This window comes from Nomia melanderi, chromosome 13, assembly GCF_051020985.1.
Source record: "Nomia melanderi isolate GNS246 chromosome 13, iyNomMela1, whole genome shotgun sequence".
NCBI lineage: Eukaryota > Metazoa > Arthropoda > Insecta > Hymenoptera > Halictidae > Nomia > Nomia melanderi.
In genome coordinates, this window is record NC_135011.1 from 793,056 (window position 1) to 811,142 (window position 18,087).

General features: G+C 39.7%; 1 protein-coding gene across 17 annotated transcripts in view; it reads right to left on the reverse strand.

The window, feature by feature from the left end:
- Nucleotides 1–18,087, reverse strand: part of Wnk (Wnk kinase) — a 20,872-nt gene continuing 2,785 nt past the window's right edge. For 11 of the 17 annotated variants that reach the window (XM_076373198.1, XM_031986688.2, XM_076373196.1 and 8 more), the window contains 19 exons: nucleotides 17,839–17,981; nucleotides 16,302–16,563; nucleotides 15,862–16,135; nucleotides 14,614–15,779; nucleotides 14,334–14,506; nucleotides 13,833–14,211; nucleotides 11,669–13,560; nucleotides 11,369–11,594; nucleotides 11,096–11,293; nucleotides 10,705–10,776; nucleotides 7,907–10,128; nucleotides 7,382–7,835; nucleotides 7,174–7,302; nucleotides 6,720–7,088; nucleotides 6,456–6,597; nucleotides 6,288–6,376; nucleotides 6,146–6,213; nucleotides 5,902–6,074; nucleotides 1–5,789 (listed from right to left, as the gene is read on the reverse strand). In XM_076373198.1, coding sequence (XP_076229313.1) covers nucleotides 5,125–5,789; nucleotides 5,902–6,074; nucleotides 6,146–6,213; nucleotides 6,288–6,376; nucleotides 6,456–6,597; nucleotides 6,720–7,088; nucleotides 7,174–7,302; nucleotides 7,382–7,835; nucleotides 7,907–10,128; nucleotides 10,705–10,776; nucleotides 11,096–11,293; nucleotides 11,369–11,594; nucleotides 11,669–13,560; nucleotides 13,833–14,211; nucleotides 14,334–14,506; nucleotides 14,614–15,779; nucleotides 15,862–16,135; nucleotides 16,302–16,563; nucleotides 17,839–17,981 — 9,096 coding nt within the window. In that variant the 3' untranslated portion in view covers nucleotides 1–5,124. Of the gene's footprint in view, nucleotides 5,790–5,901; nucleotides 6,075–6,145; nucleotides 6,214–6,287; nucleotides 6,377–6,455; nucleotides 6,598–6,719; nucleotides 7,089–7,173; nucleotides 7,303–7,381; nucleotides 7,836–7,906; nucleotides 10,129–10,704; nucleotides 10,777–11,095; nucleotides 11,294–11,368; nucleotides 11,595–11,668; nucleotides 13,561–13,832; nucleotides 14,212–14,333; nucleotides 14,507–14,613; nucleotides 15,780–15,861; nucleotides 16,136–16,301; nucleotides 16,564–17,828; nucleotides 17,982–18,087 lie in introns of those variants that run through there. The other 6 variants (XM_031986685.2, XM_031986687.2, XM_031986683.2 and 3 more) reach the window with 6 other exon arrangements.

Sequence of the window (18,087 nt, forward strand, 5' to 3'; positions counted from 1 at the left end):
AGGTTATTATTTATCACGCCTGTTTATTGTCGTAAGAAGATGTGGATTTATATGCTGATTGCTATTTTTTCTACGTTCGATTTTGCGGCGGCTTCGTCTGGTTTCGATTTTGGCGATACCTTGGCATTGATCCTTGGATTAATCATCGGAATTATGGGATTCTTTGCATGTATGGGTGTCCGAGCGAGACGTCTAAGGGATATGCAATATTTATGATTGCACTCTACTCCGGAATTTGTCCCATAGTAAGTACATCTTTGCTATCCAATTTATTTTCTTATTTTATTATTATTATATACTTTTTATTTATAATCTTATTCTAAAATGTGTATGATTATTGAAATAATTGAGTGAAAGATTGATATTTTTGTAGAACAACAATTTTATTATCATCATAATAAAGTTCTTTGCAAGGAAATTATCTGTTTCCTCGAGTGATGATAATCAAGATACGTGTTTAACTACTCTTGATAATTGCAGAAGGATTTCTGCTTTTAAACAACTAATTAATTGGTCCTTATTATTTTGTATATACGTTTAGTAACTTGTTTTATTTAACTTACAGGAAATCTGATGAATATAAAATTAAGGAAGGAAATACTTCGTTTTCAAGCTTTTTAACTGTTAATCAAACAATATTTTTATAAACGTATTAAAAAGAAGTATGAACATTTCTTAATGATAATAATTTTTATAAATATAAATTATACAATTAAAAGAGCATAAGCTATCTCTTCGTATATGAGTAACATTGTTTAGCTATATTTTTAGAATAACATAATTGTTACATAAATATAAATGAATACAATAATGAAAGAATGTTAATAAAGGAAGAAATATTTGTAATTGTTTCATTTTAATCATAGCTTAATGTATATTTAATTAAATTTACACAGAAGGTATTGAATCATTCTTTTGTATTTTTATACGTTAAAAAATAATTATGTAACATAAAAAGTATCAATGAAGATACAATAATTATTACACCAATTAAGAAGTTGTATGTTCTTGTCTACATAATATATTCATAAATTTTCACAAATATACAATGCAGTTAATTAACATCATAAGCTACATATTTCAATGCAATTGTTTTTCCAGTAAGGAATGGAAGAATATTATTCTGAGCGCGATTACTTAAATCATTCCAAGTATCTCTGTATTAATTGACAAAAATTCTGAAGAGGTTCTCATATGAAATTTGTGTATGCCCTTGTCGATTACAAGATTCGAAAAGAATTCAAATTAATTTTAAGTTAACTTGCAAATTGTTGAACATTGATATATCTTTTATCTAATCAGTCTTTATAAAACTTGTCATAGAATCCCACGCAACATAGCTTTTACACATTCTTAAAGCATCTATGAACTTATATACTAGTTAGCACAGGAAAAGCTCTTTGATTATTTTTTCCCAAACAGTGTTCGTATTTTTCAATTTTATTATAAGCAAGGTAATTAAATAGTAATACAAGGAATTTAAAAACTCAACTGAATACTTCCTCATAGTAACTACATACATCTTTCCTGTCTTTAATCGTTGAATTTCTATTTTCTTCAGAAAATCAGTTCCAAAAAGTATAATCTACCATTGTATTAAATAATTTTGTCTCTGAAAATTGGATTTTACTTTTTTTTTTTTACATTCGAGCACAGAGAAAAAAAAGACAAAAAAATTTCGTACAGTTTAAGAGAAGTCAACGAGGTCTTCTAATCTCTTGAAGTGAGAATATTTTGCTTGCCATTTACATTTTTGAAATATCATGCAATGTATTCTTAAGCTTAAAGTAGTATACTTATGTAATACATACAATATATATAAATCAACAAATTGTCTGTACTTGATTATATATCTATATATATAAATATATATGTACATATACATATATATACATATATATAAATATATATGTTGATATATGTATACATACATATATTTATATATATATACATATACATGTATATTGCGATTGCTCATGTGAATTTGTGAAATAAATTAAATAATTTGAATAAATTAGCTCATAAAATTCTAATCCATCAATATGTACTAAGATGCGTGTGAATTTTAAAAGGTAGCAAAATATCTTTCGCTTGTCTCTTTTGTCGTATTTTCTGAAAAATATATTGTAATACCTAAGTTTGAATGTAGTAAGTTCAATTCCATTAAGTTAGATGCCATATTGGTAGAAAAGAATTATGATGAATCTATATTGAATTATTCTTTTATATACGCAACAGTGTTGTTTGGTATTCTTTGGTAAAACAATTAAAATGTTTTACAAAAGCTTATCTCGATTATACCAATTGCCATAATACTGGATACAGTTAAAATCACGTAAGATATGTATTCAGAAGGAAACGAGTCATTGTAATATCATCGACAAGATAATTATTCTATTGTCTGTTGATATCATCGTATTCAATAAATGAATTTGCCAGTAAACATAGAAAAAAAAAAAAAAAAAATGAAAAGTAAAAGTAATTTTTACCAAACTATATCACTGTAAAGAATTACATCAAACTCAGTTTATTTTAAAAAGTTTTAAAATAGTCAGGTTTTATTTACTATCGAACATAGAAACTGTATTCCTTGTTCAAAAGCCAATCCACCTAACAGTAAATGAACATATGTACATTAAGTATTACAAGTTATGCATTCTCTTTGAGTATTATCTAATAAATTTATTTAAAAGTAACCGTATAAGATCAATTGCAATGTATTTCCAGGAGAAATACGTACAATTATCTATTATAATGTTTCGTTCAACAGCCACATGAATTTATTACCAGATGAATCATATTATATATATATACATATATATATATACGTATACATACATACATACATATATATATATTTTGCCTTTTAAGATAAAAAGAAGCAAAAGACGATTCAGAACGCAATAACAAAACTAATAATATGCATAATGTATGAAAAGTAAAGCGTGTATGAAATAGCTGACTGAAATTCATGAAATTCTGTGTGATTCGTATGCAGTAATCATAGGAGATCGTCGGAACAAAAATTTACGTTTAGTTTGAAAAAAAAAAAAATAGTCTTCGTTAATTATAATACTGACAATAATAAATTCATGCAAGAAGCAGTAGTTACTCGCAACATTAAAAGCGGCGCGAACTGCACTTATTTTGAACGAAATAAAGGATAACATCGTAATCATTGATAAACAGTGGTAATATTTGTAGTTATACAAACAAGCTAATCTTAACTATATTGCAAAATGCAATATGTGATAGCACAGATGAAAAGTCAAAATGTTTCCTGGTTGGTGATCCAAGCGTTACATTATTCTCCCGTTTTGATATTCGTTTGTTTGTTTGTTTTTCTTTAATTTAAAACGTGTACGAATTCAATAATCTAACGTCACGTTCCCTATTGAGCTTTTTTTATTCTTTTTCCTCGTTTCTAATGAAATTCTCAATACCTAGGATCGATTACCATTAAACTTGTTTTTTTTTGTTTTCTTTAGATATGATTTAACCATCCAAAAAAAAGAAAAAAATATATATAAAAAAAAAGAAAGAAAGAAAGAAAAAGAAAAGGAACAATGAACAATAAGATTCCTAAAAAAAAAAAAAAAAGAATTCGAAAGGAATGGATTGTGCCAACACATGTCTCATGGAACGACAGATTTTCCAATGAAATGCGCCAATTAGAATCGAAACGACATGGAAAACTTCCGTTTAAATTAAATATATATATGTTACAATAAAAAAAATATCGATAATGGAGACTAATAAAAAAGAGAAAAAAGAAATAAAGAAGATAGAAAAAAAAGAAAAAAAATAGAGAGAGAGAAAAGAAAGAATAGTAGTCGATATAATATTAGACAAGATACATGGGACTGCTAACTAGTAACACATGACTTTTTTTGTTTTAATAGAAGTAGGTAAAATCGCTAGAAATACATTAAAGCATAACAGTGACTATATTAATCATATTTCTTCTCTGCCTGACTCCTGCACAGTCGCGTAACATGCACACATGAACCATACACATTCTCTCGTTCTCCAAAGCATCCAGTATACATTAACAGTTATACATACACATCGAGCAGAATGGCAGCGATGCGCTATTGCGATCGTTAAGACTAGCTGAGGCCTGTACTAATGTGGACTGTGCCTGACAAAGAATTCGGAGCAGAAAGGGTCATCTTTTTTTTTTCTCTTCATCGTTTGAATAGAAGCATTTCTCACTAAACAAGGATATTCGCTATGTAAGCACAGTACAGGTAAAGGCCTCTATCCTCAACTTCAAATCTGTCATTCTTCCTTTCACCTTTCTCTCTCGTCACTTCTTCTTCTTCTTCTTCTTCTTCTTCTTCTTCTTCTTCATCTTCTCCTTTTTCTTCATCTTCATCTTCATCTTTTTCTTCTTTCACGTGTGTCCAGAAATTCAGTTCATTCAAAATATTCCCCACGTACGAGCCCACCATTCGCATTCGCTGCGAGGCACATATCAAATATTAATATCATGCTCACCACCGTGCGTACGCGACGAGAATATTCCAACGATTAACACGAGGATGCCCCGGCGTCGAGCACACCCTAAATACTTTCATACACGCCTCCCCTACGTACGCGACATCCACGAGGACGAGGGTAGCAATATACGTATTTAGCAAAACTATATTATAATATAACAATCGTAATAGTAATGCATGATCTCTCATACTAGTGGACAAGGGGCAACAAGTTTAAATTAAGAATTTACAGAAACATCCCCAAAGTTGTTCCTTCCTCTAATTTCGAGCACAAAACACCTCCTTTTACAACTAACAAATGAAGGATATCTTTACACCGTTTCTAAAATGTTTTCACGGGAGATATCCTTAATTTTCAATCTAGTACTTACACTAAACAGACGTTTTACCTAACAAGATTACTCTCTAAAAGAAACTGTTTCCTGGGAATTCGAGATGACCTATTCGGTAACAGGGAGTAATGAAATCATCGTTAAATTGAGCATGGTTCTCTCAGGATTTTCTCCACGGTGGTAACACTTCCAGTCACTTCAATAATTTCCACAACTTTGAGGGTGTCGCTGCATTACAAGAACGAATAAATTGAGAAAATAGAGAATAATATAGCTTGCTTGAAATTACGTTATTGATCGGTGTGAGGAGGGGTAGCTGAGTTGTCGGTACTTGCATGTAAAGGTTCCGCCGGCGGCGTACCGTCGTGAGAATTCCCTATATGCGGTGTGGCCGGTGTGGCTGGCTGAGACTGCGACGCCGGCTGCGGAGCGTATATCAGTCTGTAGCCGGCCGGCAGAAAGAAGCCGCCGTGCGGCGTGCAGCTGAACGTTTGGAAATTTGGTAACGTTTGGTTCTCGTGGTACTGGATGTAACCTCCGCTACCCGTCGAGCTCGATATCGGAATAGGCGTGACTAACGAGCCGGTAGAGGACACAGCGATATTCGTCCCGTCCGGCAATATAGGCGTGAACTGATACTGAGCTGAATTTATAATTGAATTATGCGTGGAGTCGTACGAGTCAGCGATATCACTTGTGTAACTACTAGACTGCTGGGGGGGCATGTTCTGCATAGTCTCGGAAGGCACTACTGGAATCGGAATAACGTAAGCGTGCGGTATTCCAGCCGTTGCCTGCTGCGGTTGAAGTTGCAAAGGAGTTTGCTTCAATTTTTGCATAGCTAACCGTAACGTCTCGTCGGTGTCTGGATAATTACTTGGAGCTTTTTGCAATGGAGTTTGAGGCGTTGTGTTAAACATTAAATAGTCCTCTGTATTTGGAAGTCTAGTTTGTCCTGTATTAAATAAAAAGCTCATCTTATTATAAGAACAATTATAATGATAGTGCCAGGGAGTGAGTCATGTGTTAGGTTAAGAACGGATGGGTTTAAGAAAATAACTGTTTACCAGCCAGGCTAGTCGCGACGGTATAAAGCACAGGGTGATGCTGATGGTGATGCTGATGGAGCGCGCTCGCTTTTAATTGCTGCTGCTGGATCAGCAGCTGCAACTGGTGTCGCTGGAAACGTTCCAGCTCCTCCCTGTGTCTTCTCTGCAATGTCTCCAATTCCATAGTTTGCCTTTGGAAAGAGAAAGATTCCCTCGAGAATAGTTTCAGGGTTTCCATGTTTTCATTGTTCAATAAACTTACTTTTTTATGAGTAACTGGTATTCTTCGCTTGGCGTTAACGTCCAAAATCTTTCGTCTTTTTCTGTTTGCTGGAAACAGTACACCAGTGTTGGAACTTCATTTAGATTTTAGATTCTAATATACTTGTCACTGAGACACTTACTTCCATTGTAGGACCACTGACAGCAGATTGGCTGGGTTGTGTAGGTGGAATAGAACCTTCGCGACTATGAATTATTTGTACCGATGTACCTAGAATTCACAGAAATTATTAACATTCAATTCTAACCTCTTATTCGTTGATTCTTAAAATCAAGCTCAACATTCCTACCCTGTGTGTCCTCCGCATGGTAAACCTTTGGATCCTCCGCGTATTGCTGTTGGTTCGGTGGTGCAGCGTTATTAGGAGGACCTGCGACCTTGGAAACCACGAACCTTGATATTTTTCTAACAGGTTGCGTTGTACTAACCTTCTATCAAAATCGTTCAGTTATTTTATGAATTTCTTTACGTCGTCGACGATTCTTTGTTTATTGATTTTCCGAAAGTGTCTACTAGCTATCTCGAATTTCGCTCGGACAAATGTGCTACATACCTCTGAGACGGTTTCTTGGCTCTCCGTTTGCACCGGGGTATTCGTGTCGGAGCGTGACGCAATCACGCTGGGGGTAACAGTGGCGACTGGTACGGTCGACACAGGCGGAACGGTGGTCAGTAAACTTTGAGCGGACTGTAACGATGATTGTATTTGAACGGAACTAACGGGAGGAGTCATGGGTTGCGGAGAAGCCGTCGAGAGGACCGAGCCTCTGTGATGGATCTTCGCTAACTCTTGCTCCAGCTCTTGGAGGCGAGATCCGGGCCTCTGCGCTCGGACCTTTATGCTTTCCTTGCTGGGGCTCATCGTTTCTGATCCTGTAGTACCTCCTCCTGGCGTTGGACTATCGAGGGAACAATCTACATGCTAAATATACAAGACAACTCTCATTACAGACATCAATCAAAGCTGGAACAAAAATTGGTTTCGTCATCATTAATGTTTGACTTACAGTTTGAGAAAGCGCAAGCTGGTGAATAGAGTTATCTTGAACTAAAGCTAAAGCCTCAACATTTGTCGTCACATTTGAGTCAGCCAAAGAAGCAGAAGACTGTATCGTTGTCTGAGGCGACAGAGGACCCTGCAAAGAATAGTTTCTATTAATTCTGGGAACGTACATTTCAATTGTTATTCATCTTTAGAATAGAATTTATACTTACTACGCCATGCGTAGTTGAAATTGGCATACCAATGTTAACCAACTTCTGCTGCAAAGAATTCATGTAAGCATCATAACCTCCAACTATTTGATGGTTATGAGGAGTAGCTGGATAACTTATAGGTGGTGTTCCTACGTTCAGTGCTTCGGATGGCTGACTCGTTAGCTGGACAAGCTTCTGATGAAGATCCGCTATCGTCTGTGGACCTGTTCCACCAGGACCACTCGTTCCAATAGCATCCGGGACTTTGTCCAGAGAATTTTGCTGACTTAACTTCCTATGTTGCTGCTGCTGTTGTTGTTGTTGCTGCTGCTGCTGTTGCTGCTGCTGTTGTAACATCTGGTTTTGTGTGAACAACGTTGAATCCACAGATTCAACTATAGTATGTTCAGGAGTCACATCGTGACTGGAATTCTCAGCTTCTGACAGTAGGTGGCATTCGGTGCTGATACGTCTGATGTTCAAGGAAAAGAAAATCTGTAGTGAAAGTACTGAGCAAGTGAATCTTTGTAAGAGTCTACATACCCAGTTAACGTAATTGTTTCTTGAGTGTCCATCTCTGACATCTTGGCTGGAAGCTGTTGCTCGGGGAGTTTCAAATGGAGTTGGGATTGATCCGTTTGAACGAAACATTCTACACTCTGTGTATCCTGTATGATTTGCTGTTGCACAGGAATGGTTTGCTGCAGTTGTGGCTGGGTCTGCTGCGGATGCCTCATTGGTATGGTCTGCTGTATGATGTTCTGATTCGTAGTGGCGATCCACTTCCCTTGCGACACAGTTGAGACTCCTTGAAAATTTTGTTGCGTAATCTGAAGCTGAGGATCTATTTGTTGAGTCGCGTTCAGCTGCATCGCCTGCTGCAGAGGCATCTGAGTTTGCTGAGACTGTTGAGTGACTTGAAACGTTTGCGTGATTCCTGCTTGCGGTATATTTGCTTGGTAATTGTGTTGCATCTGTGCCGGCACTTGCATCTGACTCGCTTCGGGTTGTATAGGTTGGAAATACTGTTCGGATTGAAGCGTAGGCTTGTAATCGATTACCGTAGCCGCTGCGACGTTGGCGGCTGGATTCTGTTCGTGACTGATCATACCATGAGGAGTCGCAGACTTTGATTTTGGATTGGAAAGTATGTTCGCTAAATTTTGCGCCAGATCTGGGAGTGTCGACGAGACCTCTTTCGTCTTGAGCATCACTTTAGGAGCGACTTCTGTGGGGACGACTTGTTGGACAGGAACTGAGACAGGCATGGGTGCATTCGTTGGGACGTTCATCACGTTCTGAGGAGCTGGCTGTAATTGTTGCTGCTGCTGCTGCTGCTGCTGCTGATCTAACATAGTCTGTGGCATAGATGCAATATTCTGTCCTTCCTGAGGAATCACTTGCGCGTGCTGCACGTGGTGCATGGATGAACCAGGAACAAGCATGGACTGCTTCTTATCATCAGTGAGATTGACTATCTCCGACATCTGCGAATCCGTGGACATGTTCGAAGCTGTGGAAATGTTTGATATCCTACGGTTCCTCTCGTCCACAATTGTCGTTGGCTGCAACTGTTGGATGGGCCCGGAAAGAATCACGTACTGCTGAGGTGGGACTTGCTGAGAGTGGAACTGTTGTATCGGTCGCTGCGCCTGCATCTGCCCTTGGTGCTGAAGCTGTTCGGGTTGAATGTGCATTTGCGTCAGATTGTGCTGCACGGTGATCTGCTGCTGTTGCAGCAGGACGTTGCACGGCATAGGTTGACTCTGATACTGCCCCTGCAAGTTGACATTGTTGGGGGGAACTTGGGCCTGCAGATCCTTCTGAGTCGCGACCATGATGTTCTGAGCAGGCTGTATTTGTTGAGGTAACTGATGCGTGGCCGCTGACCCCGGCACGATCACATTGTGTGGACTAGATTGTATAGCGTTAACGTTCGGCTGAATCTGTGGCATGGGTGGCAATGCTTGTCCTTGTATAGTGCTTTGTATACCGATCTGCTGTCCGGACTGCATCTGAACAGCATCCACTTGCTCGACATACTGAGTATTTTGTAGAACAGTTTCGCTGGCTTTCTCAGAGACAATAGTTTGGGCTTCTAAATTTACTTCTAACTCGTCGTGTTTCACCTGTCCCTCATCCACCACGCTGGTCTGCGACACTAAAGTCGACTGTGTCGCTGAAACATTAGCTTTGTCAGCATTCTCTATAGCAGCTTCCTCCTCCTCGCTGGTAAGAACCTTCTGCTCGACCACTGGACTGACTAAGAAGCGAGAGATCTTCCTGATCGGAGGCGGCGCGGTCAAAGTGGCCACCTCTGTGGCTGTAGCGTCGATCTGCGTTTCCTTGACTGTCTCTTTCTCCTGGAAATCAATCGTGTCCTGAACCACAGACTCCTTTCCCATTTCAATCGACTGATTCCCAACCATGTCGTGTGCCGAACTCTGAGTGTACGCGGACTGATAGAATTTGTCCTCCTTGGACATGCTGTGCTCCAGACCTGCCTCTGCATTTGGTACCGTGACTACCGTCTCTTGAGTGTCAGTTGGATCACTGGGTAGATTAGTTGGAGTCAGAGTGTCCGTGTTCTGCGTGGAGGTGGACGAACGTCTGGATGCTTCAGCCGACGTGTTCTCCAGACCCACTTGGCTGTCGGGTGTTTGCACGCTTTGCTGCTTCTCGGTGGTAGCGCCGGTGATGTGAGAAATAATCTGATCGATCGGCAGTAATTTCGTTGGTGTAGAGGTGTTGGAGGTTTCGTCTCTCTGCAAGTATACGATGCAGAATTATTTAGATGAATATTCAACGTCTACCGTAAAACAATATAAAATAAATGAAACATTTAACCCTTCATCTCCTGAGTTACACTCCTAATCTCTCCATTGTTATTATTTGAGGACATTCAAATAATACTACTCTACGTTTTTTATGGTTTAGAGATACAAAATTACATTATTCGAAGTTTCTATGGAACTCTGTGGGATACATATCATCTCGATTAGTATACGTATCACTAATTAGTATGTCTACTGGGGATTACGGATATGTTCCTGAAACGCCTACAAATTAGAAATATAAAATCAACATGTACGTACATAAAAGAAAGCATAGAGAACGGCCCGCTATAAATATATTCGATTAAGAGCTGCCTACGTGATGGAGTTTATTAAACACAGGAAAAAAGTGTTGCACGATATCAGTGTCGCCTTAAAAAGATACACAAACGTCCGAACATAATGTATATGTATGCCGTGAATTAAAAAAGGATGTACAAACGTCCACGACTGCGTGACGAGATATGGGAGGCAGGAAATGGTTTTCGCCGGGGTCGATGAACTCACCGAACGGTGTCTACGATGGATTTTGTACGACGATCGGTGGCTGCTCTGACGAGTTAGCGAGCCATGTCTCACCTGCTGCGTCCAAAACGATACACACCAATTATATGCACACCCTTGTTTCTTTCTATTTTCTTAATGGGATTATGCGAGACGCGTGTAGCGTTCACAAATCACTAGCAACTAACGTTTTCCTGAAATAACGAACCTGCGAGTTCATTGCTTCAGAAAAGGAACTCTCAGATGCTCACTGAAACTCCATAATGCGTATGGACTTTTGTGTATCAGGTCCTTAATCACTAGTTAACATTGTATCTCTTAGTTGCAGAAATTTAAGTTCCAACATATTCGTAGAATCAAGAAGACAGAGAGTGAATGAAAAGGAAACTGTTACCTTTGCTGTATCAAGACTGTGGTCACGATCTCTAGGTCGACGACTCGTAACTGGGCTACCACCGGCTGACTGGTCCGGAGGACCATGTGCTACCAAGGGCAGAGCTCGCGTGGGATCCAGACGTAGTTGTTTAACGATATCCTCTATCAGCTCGACGAACGTTTCACACTGAGACTGAGGCAACAGGTTTTCAGCTACCTGTGCACCAAAGTAAAACACTGTCACCTTCTGCCTTGGAACATTTTGTCAATTCTAGGTGTACTGCTCTCTTACCAGGTTGTTAGCAATGTCAGTAGGCACCATGTCGTCTCTGTCGAATTTGAACGTCACCGTTTTCTGCTTGCTCGTGTCCAGCTGACATTCAACAGTAACCGACTGACCCTCGCCACTGCTCACTGATAGGACAGTCAGTTTGATACCAGGCTTCTTCCGCTTTGTACCAGATCTCTTCACTCTGCTTCTCTCTGAGGAGACGTTCTCGGAGGTCTCTTGAGTTAACCTATAAAGAGAAACCATAACCCAGATTTCACATGAAAGATCTCAATGATTCCTATTATTCAATTCGTGGCATACCCTTCACTTGGTCCTGTGGTCTGACACATAGCGTTGGTCAAACTGGACCCAGTCACTTGGTCTTGAATGCTGGAAGGCATGTCCGCTGGCAGGGACTGCACAGAATCCATGGTGTCTTGCTTAGGCAGGGAAGATCGTTCCGTTGTGATCTGCTCTGTATTGGAAACGAAATGCTGGTGCTGCGAGGTCGTCGTTGACTGTACGGGGATTCCAGATGACATGGACACAGAGGTGGGCACGTTGGTGGGCTGCGAATATTGCATTTGCACGAGGACATTCTGCTGAGGCTGCGACTGGTGTCCGCCGTTAGGAAGGATGGCAGGCGCTGGTTGCATGGTTGGCATGGTAGCAGTTGCTGCACTTTGTATGAGAGTAGCCGAGGATGAGCTTTGAATGTTGATACTTGATGGTACAGAGGCTGGAACCTGTCCGGACTGTTGTATGTAAGGCTGCGAGGTTGGCGGGGCCGTGCTGCCCGGGATGCTTGTGTGAGAGTAGATTTGGGCGGTGGGCTGGTTCGACGGTATCATCTCCACGTGACTAGGTGGATTGGAGCTGGTGTACGAATGATACATCTGTTGAGACAGATTCTGCTGATAGATGGGCTGCGTGTTGTAGCCTGCGGTTCCTGTGGCACTCTGCTGGTAGAACTGTTGGTTTTGAACCGGCTGGGAGGTCACCGAATGCTGGTGCACTTGTTGCACTTGTTGCACATGCTGCACCTGTGGTTGAGAGTATTGCACTTGTTGGGTCTGCTGCATCTGTTGATGCACGTGTTGTTGCTGGGACAGGATCTGAATTTGCGGTTGTATCTGCGGCTGAATTTGAGGCTGTATCTGCGGTTGTATCTGCGGCTGCATTTGGTGGCTGATCTGCTGGGGTACGTTCATCTGATTCAACTGTATGTACTGCTGCTGTTGCTGGTGCATGTGTTGTTGCTGCTGCATCTGCTGAGTCACTTGAGGGAACTGTGGCTGAGTCTGAACAGTTTGAGGCGTGGAGCATTGAGAAGAAGTAGGATTTATATTCTGCGAGACGTGCTGCGGGTACGGTTGTTGCTGTTGCTGGTACTGCTGCTGTAACTGTTGCTGGTACTGTTGCTGCTGGTACTGAACCTGTTGGGGAACTTGAGGGACCTGTTGCATTTGCTGTGCCTGCTGGGGTTGAACGACCGACGTCTGTTGCTGCATCAACGGTTGTTGCTGGACCAACTGAACCGGCTGCGGTTGCAAGCTGTGTTGCTGGGACTGCGGCGCGGTAGGCTGCATCTGCTGCTGCGATTGAAGTGGTATTTGGTTCTGTTGTAACTGCATTTGTACTTGACTCTGGATCTGAATGCCCATGTTGGATTGTATCTGCTGCTGCTGCTGTTGCAGCTGCATCTGCTGGAGCAACAGCTGTTGCTGCAGTAAATTCTCGTTGGTAGTGGTGCTGTCCGCTTCTCTGTCCAGACGTTCCTTCTCTTCTTTGGCTTTGCGCTCTTCCCTCTCGCGTAACAATGCGGTGATCTGCGACTTTAACATCTTCGCGACAGCCTTCACGTCTTCCTCCAGTATCAGGCTGGACTTAGCCATCTCAGAAGCCACCTCCTCCGCGTTGTCGGCTTGAATGTCGAAGTCGAACTGTATCGCCTCGTTCTCCTTGTGCTTGTTGGTACGCTTCTTCGGGTCCAACACTCGCAGTCTAAACTCAACGCGCGACAACTCCGCGTCCGCCACCGCAGAGTCTCGCGAGACCATTTCCAATTTCAGTCCAACGTCGTCCGCGAAGAACTCGTGGTTCAGAAGATCTTTAACTAACGGTCGCTCTTCTTTCTTCAGTCGGATGCACATTTCTATGATCTCTCGGACTTCTGGGTTTTCCACCTTGTCGTAACTTTGCGGCTTCACTCCCTACAGTGGAAACATTAATTAATATCAACAGATCCTTTACAGCATTGAGAAAAAGTTCAATTATATGTCAACACGTTGAGTGCTACGTCAGTCCCTAGACTGACAGCGAACTTCTCGTTTGGTCAGCATTTTAAAGGGTTAAATTATGAATGACAATGAAAAAATTTATGTTAAAATTTAGCGTACTCCTGTTTTTCAGACAGACAAAGGAAACAGTGAAAAAAGGGAATCGTCTGTTAACACTCAACGCGTTAACGTAGAACGTGTCTTACCGATACTACACGCTTGTATATCTGCGCCGGTCCAGTACACTCGGAATACGGATACTCGCTGGTTGCCATTTCGAGCATACACATTCCGAACGCATACACGTCAACGGATTCATCGTAATGCTCCTCGTACATTTCCGGCGCCATGAACTCGGGCGTGCCGATCACGCTCTTCGCGAAACTTCGATTCTTCAGAGTGGCGAGACCTAAATCGCCAATTTTCACGCTCCCCGTTGTACCAGTAATAAAAATATTGTCACACTTCAGATCACGGTGAATAATCGGTGGCGCTCTTGAATGTAAAAAGCTAAGGCCCTTCAAAATTTGCCTACACCAAGACTTCACTACCTTCGGATTAATTTTTTTAAAACGTCTTAGGTATCTGGATGGAATATTATTTGTTAAAATGATATATGTATATGTATGTATATATATATATATATATATATATATATATATATGTATGCATGGAAAGTTATTGGATAGAAAAATATAATTACTCACGTCTTCAATGTTCCTGAAGTCATAAGTTCAGTGACTAGTACAATGTATTTCCTACGCGTAAGTGTAACTTCCCAATAATCATAAAATCTAACAATATTTGGATGTTGCAATCCTTTCAACATTTCTGCTTCCTCCCTAAATCTCAGTCTTTCTGTCTTGTTTAACTTTTTCTCCTAAATAGAAAGAGTACACAAATGAGTCTTTGAAAAAAATGTTAAAAGTGGATTAACACTGTGTCAATGTTAATGTTATATATATTTAATCCCATTTCTAATTTTACCTGTAGTTCGCACCAAGCAACAGCTACACCAGTTTGAGTATCCAAACCCCTATATACAGTCTTAAAGCTGCCTCTACCGATTTCCTCTTCGAATTTCAAGAACCTACCGTCCGGCGATATACCTATAGCCTTCTCTTCGTCGTCATCGTCCTCTACAGTCTGAACTTTCACTTTCATCAACAAATTCCGAACCTCCTCCATGGCCATAGTTTTCTGCGACAGCTTCTCGTCCGCTTTGAAATTTTCGTCGAGCAAAGGACCAATGAAACCCTCGACCGTCTCCTCCTGCGCGACATCCTTTTGGGAATCCTTCTCCGTTTTAATTTCGTCCTCGATATTCGTGGTTTTAACGTTCTCCATATCGGTGTCCAAAGGTGGTACTTTCCCTAATTTACTCAGAGATTCATGAAGTGCTTGTGCGGCAACAATATCACTGATACTGGTGCCATTGTCATCTTCGTCATATATTGTCACTTCTCCCTCTTCTTCCTCTCTTTGCGCCTCCATATCTTTTCCCTCGGTTTCCACTATCTCCTCTGATACTTTCGACGTCACAAACCTCGAACTTTTTACCACTTCCTCGTTCTCTTGCTGCGTCTTCTTTCCTTCCTCGGCTGTGTCTTCTTCGCAATCTTTAGTCACACCCTCGCTCTCCGCCATGCTGATAGAAGACTTTAACGTGTCGGCGGACGTTCTCCGTTTCACATCATCGTTACTTTTACTATTACCTGTTGAATTTGTGGACGTTTCCATGGACGAATCTATACTTTTCTCTATATTCGCTTCTTTCGAGCTCTTACTACCTCGCTGTTCAATTAGCTTTTCTGTAACATACTTACTTTTAGATTTGACAGTTCTGCTCTCGCTACTACTGCATCGCGTGCTTATGGAAGATGTAGAGAATACTTTTTGTTTACTTTGTGTAATCGTTTCTTCATCGATGCCGGTCGCCGATATCTTTCTCGCGGTGTTAGGAGTTTTAGACGACTCGGAACATTCTGCGACCGTCACTCTTTGCTCGCTAGTGTCTAATGATACTTTCTTGTCTGACGCGCTCTGCGACGCAGCGCCTTCTTCACTGATGCTACATTCCACGCTCGTCTCATCTTCGTCCGATTTTTTCGACTTCACTCGACTAATCGGCGTTGAAGGCGTAGAACTAGATCCTGTATAGATTTAAAACAATCCTGTCAATGCACGCTCAGAGAGATTTACGTGAATTCGAAAATTAATGGAACCGCGTAACACCTGGGACGTTGAACACATTTTCTGTCGCTGTGATAGCTTCCTCTGCGTCGCTGAAACTGCGCTCATTTTCATTGTCTAAAGATGGCGAATTGAGATTCCGTGAAGACGATTTTTCAGAGATACGTAGAGCGGATAGAACTTTCTTTTTAGAAGCAGGTGAATTGCTCGCAACTCCGTTGGTTGTTATAGATAATGAGTCTGTACTGTGATCAGTCCTCTGCGCTCGTACTTGTTTCTTGCAAATTGTTGTTGAGGAACGACTTATACTTGATGTCTGGAGGGGTCACAGGTAATCAATAGTGTTTTATATAAATACTTTTCCCATGTACATTCAAAAGTTGAAAGTCACACAGTATCGAATATATTGAACAGAGAAATATATTGCAAGCAACTTCAAACTTTCGAACAATTTCAATTACTATTAGACTGTGAACACAAACCTTCCGATCTCCGGAATTATGAGAGCTAGTACCAGCTTGTGAAACAGTAGACAATTTTCTTTGGCGTTTGTGATTATGTGTGTGATTATGGATTCTCTGAGTGGTAACAACCGCACATGGGCCTCCAGTTTCCTGAGAGGCTAAGTGGCCCACTGCCAAACTGATTCCACCCTGGTTACTACCGCCTCCACTGGCCACCAGCTTCGGACATAAACTTTGCAGGCCACTTCCGCCTGAAGATCTTTGTCTATTTGTCTCATACCTAGAACATCATTAAAAGCACTATGTAACTATAATGATATTTATAGATGAACATGATCTTTGAATAGAAAGTTTTTTTTAATGTTACTTTTATATAATATCGATTTTACTTCTTCCATATTCTTTATATGGAATAATTAATCTATGTATTCACGGTATGGCAATATTTTAAAGAGACAAGCATAAGTATAGTAAGAAAAAGAATAAACTTATTTCTAATTCTTACTGGATGACAATGCTACTAAAAAAAGCAAATTAAAATAGTGTTTAATATCTTAAAGAATAGCTTAATGAAACCATTTTAATAAATATGAAAAAAAAGATTAAAGAAGTGTTATACACACGCTCATGTGTTTTGCCCTCGAATGCTTTTTCTTACGTGAATGTGTATAGCAATAAATATAAAGTACTAATTGGGTTTTTAGTCTCATCGGTACTAAATGCACGTGTCAAGATTAAAGTCATGTTACATTACATAATGCCAAAATGTTGTGAATGATACATTGAATTACTGCTGAATCTCACGAGAAGATGAGATATGCGAAACATTTAAGTATCATTTATACAAATAACGAAAGTAAATTAAAAACACATAATAATATGAAGATGAAGCAATTTCCATAAATTGGAAGCCAAAGGTAATGTAAGTGGATGTATTACTCTATTAATGAAGTATTATTTTTTTTTCTTTGATATTTCAAAGGTGATGAGTGCTAACTGAATAGTTTTATACTGCAGCATAAGTCATTTACATCATATATCTACTAACCTTTGAATTTATACAAAATTTCATACTTCAAGATGAGGCTCAGTAATTCTGAAAATACATATTTGAATTCACATTTTCAAGTTTAGAATAAAATTTTCATTATTATAATTTTTTTTGGCTTTATGTACAAATTTTCAACATGAATCGGATTATCTGATTAATTACTTGAAGTGAAACCTATGGTTTCTAAAAATATTCGTGATGTTTTAAACTATGTAACGTTTCAAGTATAATCTATGTATAATCTATGTTAAACATAAGTGAAAAGTACGGATGAGATGCACATAAATTCATGTGTACATGTACCTTTGTTTAATATATTTAAATGTACTTTCATTGAAATAATGCAATAGTCAGAGATAATCTTAAGGTACATATGAATTAACTGTATAAAATGTATCATACTTAAATAAGAAGCAAAAAATTAAGTACAGCAAAGAATTTAAATGGCAGAAGGTAAAACATGACAATGTAAGAAGCATGATTTTGATACAGACATCATTATACCTGTCCTGCCTGCTGTGGCCAGATGAGAGTAACCCGCGCACTGTGTTGCCTATAGCTGCTCTCTTTTTAGATTCTCTGTCCTTTTCTCTGTACCCACCAGACCCAGTGCTCACCTGATGATCTTGACGAGTACTTCTATCCCCCTAAAATCATTGCATTAGTATTACAACTAAGAATTGCACGACAGTAATATCTTTTATGTGTACAAATCAATATGCATGGCAAAAATGGAAATCTAAATCTTAAGAA